The 15,695-nt window shown below is 28.5% G+C and overlaps 2 protein-coding genes across 4 annotated transcripts in view; one reads left to right on the top strand and one right to left on the bottom strand.

Annotated features, from left to right (window-relative positions):
- LOC105849170 (uncharacterized) overlaps window positions 1–15,695 on the bottom strand; it is a 209,399-nt gene that overhangs the window by 191,945 nt on the left and 1,759 nt on the right. The gene's annotated exons all lie outside the window — the stretch shown is intronic.
- Window positions 10,611–13,030, top strand: LOC136087808 (zinc finger MYM-type protein 1-like). The gene is made up of 2 exons (XM_065811337.1): window positions 10,611–10,973; window positions 11,058–13,030. Exons 1-2 carry the CDS (start codon window positions 10,877–10,879, stop codon window positions 12,083–12,085), a joined length of 1,125 nt encoding a protein of 374 aa, XP_065667409.1. The 5' UTR covers window positions 10,611–10,876; the 3' UTR covers window positions 12,086–13,030.

Below are 15,695 nucleotides of genomic sequence, written 5' to 3'. Positions count from 1 at the left end.
TCTAAACTTATAAAACGCAGAATACACCAGTGGCGGATCCAGCATTTTTTGATCTTTGAGATAGCTAACTTCCAGACATGGAGCTAACTCCAAACATTTATATGTTTATACTTATGTCAAATAATGAAGGTTTGCAAAAAATTGCGATGACTGGAGGCTGGGAACAAAAAAAGCCCCAAAATCTTTGTAACACCTGCCACAAACGTGAGAGCAATAAGTTGGTGAGAGCAATAAGTTGGTTTTTTGTACTATTCTCAACTAGACTTATATTCATCGATAACTTTTAAGTTTTATAGTATTATCTCTAAGCGTTCAAAAATTATGACCATATAAATGTTAAACCCGCCTCAATTTGAGGGGGTTGGTATTTTTATATGGTTATAATTTTTGAACGCTTAGAGATAATACTATGAAACTTGAAAATTATCGATGAATATAAGTCTAGTTGAGAATAGTAAAAAAATATTTCACCAACTTTTTGCTTCTCAAAGATTAAAAAATGCTGGAACCGCTACTGTACACTTTATTTATCTAGAAGTTACATTGCAAAAAAAAAATGTTTAAAATTGTTCATATTAACTGCATATTATGAGCATATATTATGAGCATATTATGAGCAAAATATTTGAAGATTCGTGTGATTCTAAGAGTACAAAAATGAATTGGGGAAGAAATAAAAATCACTCCAAAGATTTATTTGATGTTGTTTCCACAAGAAGATAAACAGGCTTTGATCATCATTATATATTTATTTTTAATTATATTATTACATCTTTTATTTTATAATCTTTTGCTGATGATTAGTTTACACTCTTGGACTTTTTCTGACCTATTGTAACTTGATTATAAAAAATTTGGCTTCTAAAGTTAGTCTTTTTCTTTTTTAGATAAGTTTATATTTATTTGCTTAATGCAAGAAATATTTTTCAAGCAGATAATAATATTTACAAGTAAATTATTCATTTCCTAAAAATTAAAACATCCAAAGTACAACTTGTCCTATTTGTTTATATATATATTCGTTATGTGTTACGTTTATATATCGTTTGTATGTATATTATTTGCATTTTCATTATTGATTAATCAATAATGAAAATGCAAATAATATACAAAAATTGTTGGTGTGTATGATAATTATCATACACACCAACAATTTTTGTTTTCTTTTATGATAAATAAATAAGAAAAAAATATAATTAGTAAAACAATATTTAATTGTATATTATTACTTTGCTAATGTTGTTTACTTTACTAAGGTAGACCAAAAAAAAAAAAATCTTTTCTCAAAATATTTAGATTTTTATTAAAAACTCATAAGAGAAAATGTAAAGAATCTTTGCTGAAATAAACGCAAACTCTTTTTCTTGAACAGTGTTTTGAACTTATAATGTATGGTTTACTCAAGACAAAGCTAAACCATATATAAAAGTAAATCAAAACTTGATTAATGATATGATCAAAACTGGACTATTGATATGACTACCTGTTATTATTACAAGTTTTAAATTTGACTACCGCAATCATCTTGTTTCTCTGCGCATCGGCTTTCTCTTATTTTATACCCGTCCCCAAAATAATAAATAATTAGTTAAATAACCCACAAAAAATAGTTAATCAAATTTTTATTTTAATAACTTATAAATTAACAGCGTATTTAAACCAAAGTGTTGTAATGCGTTTAATATAAATTATAGCAGCTCATTCTAATAAGTTAGATAATTTTGAACAAAAGTTTAAAGTTTAAAAAATACCTAGGAAGCTATTTAATTTAAATACAAAAAAATCTTTGATTAGTTTCTGTTTTGAGAGCAGAAACTAATCAAGGATTAGTTTCTGCTCTCAAAACTGTTTTTTTTAATACTAAAATTGGTGTATTCCGTTTCATTTTAAATTAAAGTTCTGTTCAGTCTCTGTCCAGTTCAGTGCGTGAGACGAATAGCTCCCGTAAATGCTTCTGCGCTAAGAGACGAATAGCTCCCGTAAATGCTTCTGCGCAAACTGTTCAAAAAAATTAAAACTTTTAGATTTTAAAGCTCACAGAAAACCCAAATTAATAGCAACAATGAAAGTAAAGCGTCAGATGTGAGCCAAATATGGCGCAATAAAGATGCAAACTTCTGTAGATCTCTAAGTTTGCATTGTTTCATCACAAGTGATACATTGAATGCCATTTTCTATAAAATAAATAAAGACCAAATGTTTAGGGTGTTCTTTTTTTTTTTTTTTTGACTGGTCTGCTTTAGTGATGAAAGCACATTTGAAAATTTGAATAATAAAGTTCTGTTTGCGCGTCGTCATCACAGAGAAAAGTTTCGTTCGACTGCTTTATTCAGGCTAATAAGAACCCTACAAAAATGATGATCTGGTTAGTCATCAGCGGCAAAGGTACTGGATGTCTATACGTAGTATTTGGTATAATGAGGCAAGATTAATACAAAGAAGTCCTATTTCATCAGTTAATTTTACAGCTCAGAAAATGGTTTCCAAATAGGGAACCATTTATTTTTATGCAAGATTGAGCTCCCTTCTACACAGCACAGTTAAAGATTTTTTAGAATTGCCTTCTTTTGAATTTGCTTTCTATTAAATTGACTGGGTGATTGGATATGAACCCAGATATGAATTCTACTAAAAACCTGTGGGAACTGATGATGTGGAATGTGGCTAAAGATCTGATCACAAAAGTGCGACCATTAATTTTAATAGAAAGTGTATAATTTTATTAAAATCTATGAACATAAAATTATTTTTACAATTTTACTACTTTTTTAATAAAATTCTCTGCACTAAAAAAGTTTGTTCGGTTTATTTTTATTTTTCTGTTTTTTTTTCTGCAAAAGAAACAAGCTTACTATTAGCAATTTCATTCGACCAAACTTTTTTTTTTTTTTCTTAAGTTAAATTCATCCCAAAAATAATATCTTTTAAATTCTTATATTGATCCTGTTAATAAAAATAAAAAACAAACATATATTTTTAGATAATATAAGCGGTGTATGCCATTTTAAAAAATGTTTTATAAAAACTTTAAATTAAGGTTACAGTTTAAAATGTTTTACACCATAAAATAATGTTAGCAAAACTGATATCTAAATAATTTAGGGCGGGCATTACAATAACGCATTCTAAACTAGGATAAGAATCCATAAAAATTGAAAAAGCTACGCTACTGAACCAATGGTAATTTAAATAATAAAAACCCCATTCAAAATTAAAGACAAAATACTTTTGAAGATTAAAGTAAAGTTAATAAAGCACAATTTTTTATTATAAAATTTTCTTTTTACTACGTACATTGAACAATTTGCGTTGCGTTTGTTGTAAATTTCAGGTGTATTATTAAATACAAGGGATTATATTTGTTGTACCTACTACGAACTGGGAGCACGGTGTATTTTATAAATCAGCACTTCTATTGATTAATTGATGTGCTAGGCATTTCAATTACATCGAGGTATATTTTTCTTGTTTATAAACAATATAAATATGGAGCAGTTACATTATTGTTTTTTGTGTTTGTAACCAAGGAATTATTATTAGATGGACGTTTAACACATTGTTTTAAAGCGATAACCCATGATTGTTATAGATAACAAAAAGTAAAACAATGGGAAACATTTGAGTCTCGTGGAAATACTTTTACTTGATTTTTTATCAAAATTTTCGCCTGTCTTATCCATTTAATTAAACTTTATTATATAAAGTATATTTTACTATTTTGATAAAAAATGTTCTATATATGCAATAACGCTTTAATGTTTTCAGATACCCAGGAAAAAAAGGTTTTAAAGAATTTCTATAAGCATTTAGAACATATGGTTTACAGAAATTCTATAGAATTCTATAGAATTTCTATAGAATCTCTGTTAATTTCTATAGAAATTCCAATAGACCTTTTTTTCTACTTTTTTTTTTATAGCAATTTCTGTAGGAATTAATAGACATTATATAGAAATTCTATAGAATTCTATAGAATTTCTATAGACTATATGTTCTAATGGTTTATAGAAATTCTATAAAACTTTTTTTCCTGGGTATGGAAAATAATCCAAAGATTTATACGTTTGTACTTATGCCAAATAAAAATTTGATCTATCAAAGCATCTGCGGGAGATGACTTGAAGACAGCAAGAGAATTTGGAAAGTTGTCACAAACTTTTGAAGAGCATTTGATAAATGCTGGAAATGATTGTCACAAACTACTGAAGAATATTAATCTATTCAAAATTTTGCTGAGAAAAAATCAATTGATTACATTTGTCCCATATTCGACACTTTTCGAAAATTTAATGCTATTGTGACAGCTTGATTTAGATTAACACTTGCTAATCAACACTGGAAAAGATACAAGAGACCCAAAACACATCCAGACACTAAGAAAAAACTGCAAATAAGCATAATTGATCTTAATAGCAAGCACATGTAATATCAATTGTTCAACAGAAGACTGAAAATTATTTTTTTCTCAAGTTTAATACTATTGTTTGTTACTACCTTGCTTTCTAGAACATATTGTACTGTATTGTTCGTTAGTTCAACCCCACTTGAATTTGCTTCACCAATATGGAATTCTTATAGAACAAGTACAACGAAGACCAACAAGAATAAGATGTTTAAAAGGTATGAAATATGAGGAGCGATTAAATAATTTGGATTGACGTCATTAGAAAAACGAAGAGAACTGAGCGATATAATAGAATACTATAAAATTAAAAAAAATTCATAAAGTAATTTGAAGATACCCTCCAATAAACAACTTATACCCAAAATTAGGAGGTCATAATCAACAGTTGCACAAACAAAATATTCGTATTTTGGAAGCAAGAACGCATTACTTTACTTATAGGATTGTTAATAAATGGAACAGTCTAATCTATGACGTTGTTAACTCTGCTAATTTAAATTTTGAAAATAAACTCGAGGAACATAAAAAGGGAAATTCTAAATATAAATTAGATTGTTATTATTTTGTTTATCACGAATTTCATTAGTATTTTTTATTTTACTGTTAAAGTCATGCAACTACAGTTAAGTGACTTGCATATTTTCATATGTACTGTTAACATTATTATTATTATTAATAATATTATTGTTATTATTATTACTATTAACATTTTATTCATTAATAGTCATAATTTTTATTAAATGTTTCAATTTTTGAATGCTGTAAAAATTTTGTAAAAAAAATTAACTTGTTGATGCTATAGAATAAAAAATAAAATGTGATTTATTTTTCGAGATAAAATAGTTAGATTTCAAAATTTATATTTTTGTGATTCTGACATGATTGGCTTTCATGCCTACCATGTCATTTCTCTGGGTCTGCTACATAGGGTTACAACGAGTTTTTGGCAACAGTGCGCATAGAACTTCAGTATTTATTGGCGCTTCTGATTTATAACAATGGGATAAACGTCCATCTATTTATTTGTTCTTGGTGTAACGCATACTTTAAAAACTGTATGTCTGTACGTTTTTCATAAAGAACCACTAAGTGCATATAAAGAAAATTTGGAATGACGATAGATGATTTTTATTTAATAATTTTTATGATTAGAGTTTTGTTTTTTATTTATTTACCAACATTATTGGAAAATTTTGAATACCAACAATTTATAAAATAAAATGGCAATAAGTTTTTTTTTTTTTTTTTTTCAGATTATTCACCTCCCCAAGGCTCGAGGGGGGCCACTAGAGTCGAGGAGGCTACTCATTTTTTTTTGGAAAAAAGTTAGGAAACGTTAGGAAACGCATTTGATTATTAAGTCAATATTATAGCAACATTGAATTAATGTTGCAGTTGCTACTATAACAACCATTGTCACGAAACCCTAATTTACCCTCCCCTCCCCTAAAACATTATTTAAGTACACAGAGGCGATTCTACGAATAAAATGAGGGGGAGGGGGTGAATCCTTAAAAAGTACCAACCCTTTTTGGAGAATTTAAAAAAAAAGTCTCCAAAACTAAAATTCACCCGACTGTATATATTGTCAAATACCCGACTATATTTGTCAAAAAACCAGTTATGACTTGAAAATCATTTTCTTTGGGGATTATTCCAACTCCTCTACACACACACCCCCACCCTAAAATCGCGTCTGCAAAAACAGCCCTTACCTTTTACTTCCCTTTTAATATTTTTATATTTTAAGGTACTTTACTAAATTAAAAAAATAAATTATAATCAACTAAAGACTTTAGATAAAAATGAAGACTGAAATGAAGAAAAATGAAGAATGAAAATATCAACTAATAAATAGCGATAAATCAATTTTTGAGTACTTTTGAAGTATCATATGTATTTTATCCAATTTTAGGTAATAAATAAAAACAACTAGCTAATATATAGTAATGAAAAGAAATAATAATGAAATAGTATATATAAATAAACATACAAATATATATAATTAATTTGCTGTAATGAAATAAAATAATAATAGAAAAAAAAATAGCCATTGATTAGTATGGACTTAGTTCTAATTTTAAGTTTGAAAATATATTAAATGTATGATAAATATATTGAAAATATATTTATCAAACTTTGAAAACCAATGTCTAGAGAACAAAACAAATACTTTTTTAGAAACATTTTGGAATTGACCTTCTAATATGATAAACAACAACATTAAAAAAAAACAGTTTTAAAGACGGTCACTATTGAGCTCTACCTGATTTTTACAGAGAGCGGCTCTTGATCAAAAAGAAATTATCTATGTTAAATATATATTATTTTTTCTTACTATTGTTATACTCTATAAGTATTTTTTTTAAATAATAAAAAGGAAAATTAAAACCCACTTTGGAAAAAAAAACTTTTACTTTAGCCATTATGAGGTCACTAAAATCGCGCTAATCGACCTGAACTCCGTTTTTGAAATTTTTAGACTAACCTTTTAGAGCCCCGTGTAGCAGATCTGCTACAAACTTTTTACTTGCCTAGCATTTGCTATGTTATATGCAAAGGGTTATATGCATAAAATAACCCATTGTAGCAAATTTGCTACGTTGCACGTAGCAAATATGCTACAATGGGTTATTTTATGCATATAACCCTTTTTTTTTATATATATATTTATCAAAACTTATAATTATATATATATATATATATATATATATATATATATATATATATATATATACATATATATATATATATATATATATATATATATATATATATATATATATATATATATATATATATATATATATAAACTATAACATAAAAGAGGATCTTGTCTATATTCTTGATGGCGAGAGTGACTTTAAAGACTTAAATGAATCAGATTCAGATTATGAGCCTGAAAATATTAATAAGGCTGTAGATAATGTTGAAAATATTGGTCAATAACAGACGCTCTTTTGGATTAGCCTTAATGACTATTTGAGGCTGTTCCTATGCTAAGCCAACAATATCTTCGGATATAACATTGTTTAGAAAAATATAGCATGAAAATTCAAATAAATAAAATAAATTAAAAAATTAACGTCTTTGGAAAAAAAGTTGATTTACATATCCATTACTATGTGAAAAAGATTGACATATACTTTAATTTATTTTTAGCACAATGGTATGACAATAAAGCTGTCACTCTGGTATCATCATATGTTAGAATTGAACCGGTTCAAACTGTTAAACGTTACAACCGAAATTATAAAAAGTATATAATGTTTATCAGCCCTATATTGTTAAAACATACAACAAATATGATAAGCTGATACGATGTGCTCGTTGTTGTACTGATACGATGTGCTCGTTGTTGTACTGATAAGCTTGATACGATGTGCTCGTTGTTTAAAGCTAACCTTGAGTGTCATCGTTGGTATATATACATTTGGGCGCATACAATAGTGATTGCACTAATAAATGCATGGTTTTTATACCGTACAATAATGAAATTATTAAACCAAAAAGCCTGAAAAAGTTTCAAGGTGGCAACAAGTGGCAAAGTTTCAGGTGGCGACAAGCCTAATAAAGGCAGTGAAATGTAAGGCTGTCAGACTATGATATTAAAGCTTGAAACTATGATATCACCAAGGGCAAAAAGATCTTTAGTCCAAAGCAAAAAACGCAAGACGTAAAACAAGACGGAGCAAACTATCTACGAGCATACACTGTGAAAAGATAGCGATGCAAAAGATGCCTTGCAGGGTTTTTATTTATTCAATGCCAATAATGTAATGTATGGCTTTGAGTGCAAAGAGAACAAAACTATTTCAAGGATTTTCAAGTATAAAAACTGGCACTACCAATTAATAAAAAAAAATATTTTTATCCTTAAAAGCCAATTGTAGCAGATACGCAACAATTTAAAAAGTTCTCCCTTACAATAAAACCCAGCGAACTTCCAGTGAAAAAAAGTTTTTTTAATCTTTATAACAAAACAGAAAAAAATACTAATATAATTTTTTGTTTTGTTGGTTTAAATAATTAAAATAGAAAAAAGTTTAATTTAAGCTTAAAAAAATGTAAATCATTTGAATACATCAAATAAGCACTATTCAGATAATTATCTCGATCGATTTCTATATTTAAATATAGAGACATGAATAATGTATAGTAAAGATCCACAATAAGCTTACATAAACTTGTTTTTAACAAAATCTGAGCCAAGGTTAATAAAAAAACATTTACCCTAATATTAGTGAACTTGCTTTTTATTTTCTTGTTAAAAATTTATGAAAGTTTGTATTCATACTTAAGATAATTCATTATTCATACATTGTATTTGTATTTTAAATATCGATATTTTTAAAAAAACGTTATATTAAACATTTTTATTTTTCTATGCTTAATTTGTCATATTTTGCGCTTATCGGTTTTGAATATATGAACGCTTTAAAAAATAAATATCCTAAAGAACTACAACCTAAAAAATGAAACTCTAGCGAATTCGCTAAGCTTCCGTTTTTTATTTATAAACATTAAAATTAGCTAGAAAAGATCACTGGAATTTCGCTGGAAAAGTTCACTCGAAGTTCGCTGCAAAAAAGATCACTGAATGTTGGCTGAGTTTTGGAACATTTTTTCACTGGAAGTTTACTGGGTTTTTTTGTAAAGGCTTTGCCAAAAAAAATTTTCCAAAAAATTTATGTTTTATATTTTGCAACCCAAGATGCATTTACAGAGTTAATAATATATTTTTTTTAAATTAAGCTTGGGTGAGCTCGTAAGACCTAAACCTTTAATTTTTCATAAGAATGTTTTTATTTTTAGATACTATACTAAATGAAGATTTATAACAATAAAAGAAAATTGGAGATACTCTCTGCTTTAGGTAAAAATGAAGATAAAAAATGATAGAAAAAAATATTTTTTGCGTACTTTTAATATTTAAACAGATATTTGAATGATACTGAAACAGGCCGATATTTAAGGCATGATATTTAAACAGGCCTAAATGTTTATCCTACCTATTTTATCAGTTTCAGTCCTGAACTAGCTTATAATCAAGTGGGATAATCATTGAAAATACCCATTGAAAAGTATGTACTTTTACTTTTAAGTTTAAAAATGTATTTGACACCATTAAGTCATTATTCCTGATTTATTTGTCAAATTTTAATGTCCAATATCTGGTGAGCAAATAAACATTTTTTGAAAAAAGTTTTGGAATTTATTTTCTGTTATGAAAACATAAAGGTATTAAGGAATAGCAATTTTGAAGATGATCCTTATTGAGCTCTGCCTGATTCTTACAGAAAGCTCTTTTTGTAAGAATTAGGCAGAGTTTCTTATTACGCAGTTAACTTAAAAAAGTTACTTGCGTATTAAGAAGCAATAAATTTTTATTTTAAAAATCTTTTATTTTTTCTTTTACTTTTTGACATGTTCTAGTATCACAATAATTCAATTCATTGAATATTTTATAACCTTTGTTATTGAATAATAAACCTTTAAATTGATTTATATTCATCTTTTTTAGCTTAAAATATATTTTAGTTTAATAAGCTTATAAATAATTAAGATTCCATTGATCGAAAACTGGTGTAAATAAAGAATGTGTAGCTACTCTATCGGTTGCTTAGAAACGACTTTTTTTCTTGATATAAACAGCAGCTTTTTGAGCTATTAATAAAAGTTCATTATTCTGGTTTGTTTAAAACCACTAAGTCAAATTAAACTATTAAACAGAGCCGTGGCTAGGCTCCCCCACACCCCCAAACAGGGGGGGGGGGCCAGCATTTTCAGGGGCCCTTTATGTAATTTAAAATTATTTTTTTTTTGTATTTTTTATAATAAGTATATTTGAATGTATATATAGTTACTGTTACTATTAATAAAAAAACATGGCCTTTTGAAAAAAACATGGCCTTTTGAACACAATATTATCAAAATTAGGCATGCGTGAAAAAAGCAATAATATTTTTCATGTAGAAAAAAAAGAAAAAAAATGTTTAACTCCCGAGGTCCGAATTTTATGAAAAACGCGAGCTTCAAAAAAATCTGTTAAACCGTTAAAGAGGAACCGTTAAAGCAGCAGCCAATCGTGCGAAGAAATATATTTTTCTAATTCGCGTATTTTATTAGGTGCGAATATATTATTATTTGTATTTAGATTACATATTTCAATGTTCATTTATTTATGAATTACAAATCGTTTTTTATTTTTGGCGATTCACAATTTATCTTATCACAATAATGTTTCTGACGCACAGAGGTGTGGCATTGTTAAACGTGGTTTCAAAAAGATCGAAATTGATTTTCCATACAATTTAGAAAGAAGACGGTTTTCACTGAATTATTATAGCCGCAAGATGAAGAATGGAGAAATCTTTGAACGCACATGACTCATATATATTTGAACAGCAATAAAGTGTTTTGTTTTTGTTGCAAACTTTTTGGGTAACTTCTTCACCATTCCGGCAAGGAATGAACAATTGGGAAGGCTTGTCAAAAAAACTTAAAGAACACGAAACATGCAGTGCACATTTCAAGTGCTTTGAACAATGGATAACTTTACGAAAAGGTTTACTGATATTTTCTATAATTTATTGCTTTGTTCCTTTTTTTTTCTTAATTAATTTCTTTTTCCTCAATTTTGGTTGTGTAGGCATTGCAAATCAAGCTACCATAGACGAGAAACAACAAAAGTTGCTTCATAAAGAGCGGATATTTTGGAGGGCTGTGTTAGAAAGGATACTAGACATTACCTTATTTCTTTCTGCAATAAATCTTGCATTCCGTGGTTCAGACACAGCCATTGGTTCAAAGAGCAATGGAAACTTTCTTGGGATGTTTGAATTACTGGCTAAGTATGATACCGTTCTCAATGAGCTTATGCAAAGAATTCAGGACAAAGAAACCAAGGAGCACTACTTGAGCAATGACACACAGAACGAGTTGATTAGACTTTTAGCCAGGGAGATTGAATCCAAAAACCTTTCTAAGGTAAAAAAAGCAAAATATTATTCTATTATTTTAGATTGTAAGCCAGACGTTTCGCACAAAGAACAAATCAGCATTATTCTGCGATCAGTAACATGTACTCATGGAGTAGGTATCGACATTTCCGAAAATTTCTTTAGATATCTCACAGTAAATGATACCACTGGAAAAGGGCTTTTCAATGCATTTTTAAATCAGGCAAAAAATTGGGATCTAAATATTTTAGACTGTCGAGGTCAATCTTACGATACTGGTGCTAATATGAAAGGACAAGTAAAAGGTTTTCAAGCAAGGTTTCTGGAAATGAATCCTAAGGCCTTATATGTTCCATGCGCTAACCATTCACTCAATCTTGTTATTGTTGATGGTGCACTGTCATCCATCAGTGCAATTTCTTTTTTTGGTGTTCTTTCAAGGTTATACACGCTCTTTTCATCGTCTCCTCCTCGATGGGAAATTTTAAAATCATGCATGGCAATTCCAGTCAAGCCACAATCAGATACCAGATGGGAAAGTAGAATAAACTGTGTTAAACCACTTCGCTTCTATTTAAAAGAAATCTTAGAGGCACTTGAAAAATTGGAAGAACATGCCTTAGAAAATAAAGATGAGGCAACAGCCACAGAAGTACGATCGCTGACAGAATATATATTAGTATTAATACATAGCCTTTCTTATTATCAATCAAAATAAAAACGTGTTAAGGCATCAGAAATCGCAGAAGTATTGGGTATTGAAAAGGTTTTTTCGATGGTGCGTTTACGAAAAAAAAAATCGATTTATTCATACGAGTGTGCTAATCACACTTGGCAACATGAACATCAGTATAAAGCAGATTTCTTTTTACCACTAATTGATATGTCAATTGCATCAGTAAAAGAGCGTTTTGAACAGATCAGGATTGTCACAAAGCTTTATGACTTTTTTTTCCGATCTGAGAGTCTTATTAAAGCTTGTAATGAAAATTCTCTGTCTGTTTATTGCAAAAATTTGCAAATAAAGCTTGCTGATATAGATTCTGAGGATTTAGATTCGGAGTTAAAACGTTTTGTCATAGCTATAAAGGAGGAAAAAAATGCTCTCCTAAAATCTGCATATGACTTCCTAAACTACATCTACAAAGAAGAGCTGCAAGAAACTTATCCCAATCTAATTATTGCGTTACGAATCATTCTTACTTTACCAGTTACTGTTGCAAGTGCAGAACGTAGCTTTAGCAAGTTAAAACTAATTAAAACATTTCATAGGTTAGTATAAATAATCTTGCTTCATTATACATAAATACGTGTAGCTTTATTTCTTTGTATTTTTAAATAGATCAACAATGTACGATGAACGTTTGTCTTCCTTAGCAATGCTGTCTATTGAGAACGAGGTTGCAAGAACATTAAGTTATGAAGGCATAATAAATGAATTTGCAAGCATGAAAACACGTCGAAAACCCTTTTTTTGATGGTTTGCGACATACTTCTATTATCTGCGTAATGCATTTACAGTAGTTAAAGAAACTCTTCACTAGTAACTCTATATCAATTTGCGACATACTTCTATTATCTGCGTAATACATTTACAGTAGTTAAAGAAACTCTTCACTAGTAACTCTATATCAATTTAACAATTATAAAATATATCTTTGAATTTAAGCGTTAATTTGATTGCATTTAGTCTTATGAACAGCGACGTTAAAATATGTAAGGTACCCAGCTGTTTTGAAGAATCTGTAAACTTTATCCACTTTTTTTTAAAAAAAAAAAAAAAAAAATTGTGGCCGTAATGGCTAGTTTTTTTTGGGGGGGGGGGGGGGCCCAAACCACAAGCCACGGCACTGCAACTAAAGCTCAATCTTTTTTTGAAAACTTTTTATTTGTTTGTTTTGCCGATATTTTTTCTATCTCTTTACAAAGTGCTTAAAATCTTTCTATTGATCTTGCATGAGATTTTCCATAAAATAACGCGTTATTTTATGGAACACCTTATGCAACTTACAAAATAATTCACTGGTATGCGACGAGTTAACTATTTTGCCGCGGCATTGTTTTACTACCGATCTGATTTGAATGAAACTTTAAATATTTACTCTTTATTGCCAATCGGACATGTTTTTAAACTTTCATTTAGATCGGTAGTTAAATGCGTGGTGCAATTTTAAATGTGCACTTTTTGAGGATCTGAGAACATAAATACTTGTATTATTTTGTACCTTTGCAAATCTTTTTTGTGGGCAATTATTGCTCCAAGAAATCCTTATGGTCTTATAACAGAGCATATAAAGACATTAAGATGGAAGAGTACGGAAGAACATTAAACAAGTTCACTCCTACTTTCTTCTAAATGTCGTTTACCTGGCCAAAACCAGCATCGAATTTTAGACCTTTTTGAGCCAGAACTTTAACCACTGCGTCACGGCTGCTGTTTATGTACACATTGTGTACTGCGTATACCAGTACCAAGAACATAGTACATGGTGGTTAAAACATCGTGTAACTTGCAAGGTAAGCTATAAAAAATTCGCTTTATTTTTTTAATGTATTAAGGTGGTATACCCCCATTAAATCAAACTTTTATTTATATTTCTACAAATTTTTTTAATAATCTTTTATAAAAAAATATCGATGGCGATAGATAAAAAAAAGTTCAACGTCAATGCTGACACCGATTAAATAAACTATTATTAAAATGTTCAAAAATATAAAAACATAAATATTTCAGGTCAGAATTAAAAATCTAAAACAATACCTAAAAACTTAAAACATAAAAAAACCAATGTTATTACGATGCTATTTTCATTTACCTTCTACAAACATTTGTGGTTTTCTAAACAACTTAAATTCATCTGTTTCATCCTTAGTGTTGATGGCTAATATTCTTTTTGTAGCGACTCCAATTGCCATATATTTGGCCTAAAATAATTCTGGCCTAAAATATTTCTTTTATGTGCTTTTATTCAAATCCTCATTACTCACTTTTCTCTTAGTTCTTTATGGTTCTCTATCTTCCCAAAATCTTTTCTGATCAAACTTATCAAATTTTTATTCTTCAGCCACAGTTGTTCTTATTAGTGATTTTAACACTCCTCACAGTTAATGGCTTGGCTCTAGTACTATTGACTCTGCTGGCACGAAAGCTCAAAAAAAATTTCCGAGAGCCTAGAGATTTTGATTGTTTTGCAATATTTTCAGATTTTAATAATTTCAATAATAGTGTCAATAATTTCAACCTTTGCCAATATTTTGCAAAAGTTTCTTTGAAAATACTGATAGTTGGCAATTATTTCGATATTGCTTGTATTGTGTGTTATATTTTTTAAACAAGAATTATGCAAAACGACATTTTTAACTTGTGCTTTCGAGAAAATTAAGTTCATTATATTTAAAGAAATAATAATCTAAACGTTCAATTTTAACAACGCCATTTTGAATTAATCCTTGTTAATTCTTTTACATGAACATACTGTTACACTGATTCCTGTATACGCACAAGCACGCTGTTTTTTGAATAACTGTAACTTGTTAACTTTCAGTTAGACAGCCGGTGACCACAACTTGTAAAGCGTATTTCCATTTTTGTGTGTTTCAACCTGGGGCTTGAAGCAACATGCTTGCTATTATGATTATTTTATAGAACATTTATTACAAAGATAATATGGTTTTCTAAATTCTATACTTTAGTTAGAAATATTCAATGCTAATTCTTCTGAAAGTTTATTATATATGAGTTATAAGAATACAATCTTTCATTTAAAACACTTATAAGCAATTTATTTTTATTAAAACAACTAACAAGCAATTTATTTTTATTAAAATAACTACATGAACTAGACGAATTTGCAACTTCAGCTCGTGACCGTGCTTGACAGTACATGAGCTTCATTTAAACGATTGCTGTGACTCTATGTCTGGGAAACCCTGACACTTTTAGGATTTTAATGATATCATTTTTTAACTTAAATTGGCAATAGGGACAAAATTTGATCAATTTTATTTTTTATCATTTTCTTACTTTTCAAAAACTTAAAGAAAAATATGTTTTACTTTTAAATAGATTTTTATAAAAAGTTAAATGATTTAAAGTTTGCCTATTAAACTAAAACTTAAACTCTTATGCAACAAAAATTATTAAAATGTAGATAAAAACCTCGACAACAATCGAGGTTTTTAAAACACTAGCAATCTTAGTTTTTACATTTTTTTAGAGTAAATTGTAAACTTAAGTTTTCGTTAATTTTCCGTGGATTATTGCAAAATATAGAACGAGCAGAAACTCGCAAAAACAATCCCAAAATTCGAAAATACAATAGAAATGC

This window comes from Hydra vulgaris, chromosome 12 (genome assembly GCF_038396675.1).
Source record: "Hydra vulgaris chromosome 12, alternate assembly HydraT2T_AEP".
Lineage (NCBI taxonomy): Eukaryota > Metazoa > Cnidaria > Hydrozoa > Anthoathecata > Hydridae > Hydra > Hydra vulgaris.
The sequence above is the reverse complement of the archived record's forward strand: the minus strand, read 5'-3'. Positions and strand labels throughout refer to the sequence as shown.

Excerpts from the sequence above, each read along its gene's own strand:
- LOC136087808 (XM_065811337.1), top strand. The coding sequence starts at position 10,877 with ATGAACAATTGGGAAGGCTTGTCAAAAAAACTTAAAGAACACGAAACA. Across the intron at positions 10,974-11,057 it reads ATGGATAACTTTACGAAAAG|GCATTGCAAATCAAGCTACC; the intron begins GTTTACTGATAT and ends TTGGTTGTGTAG.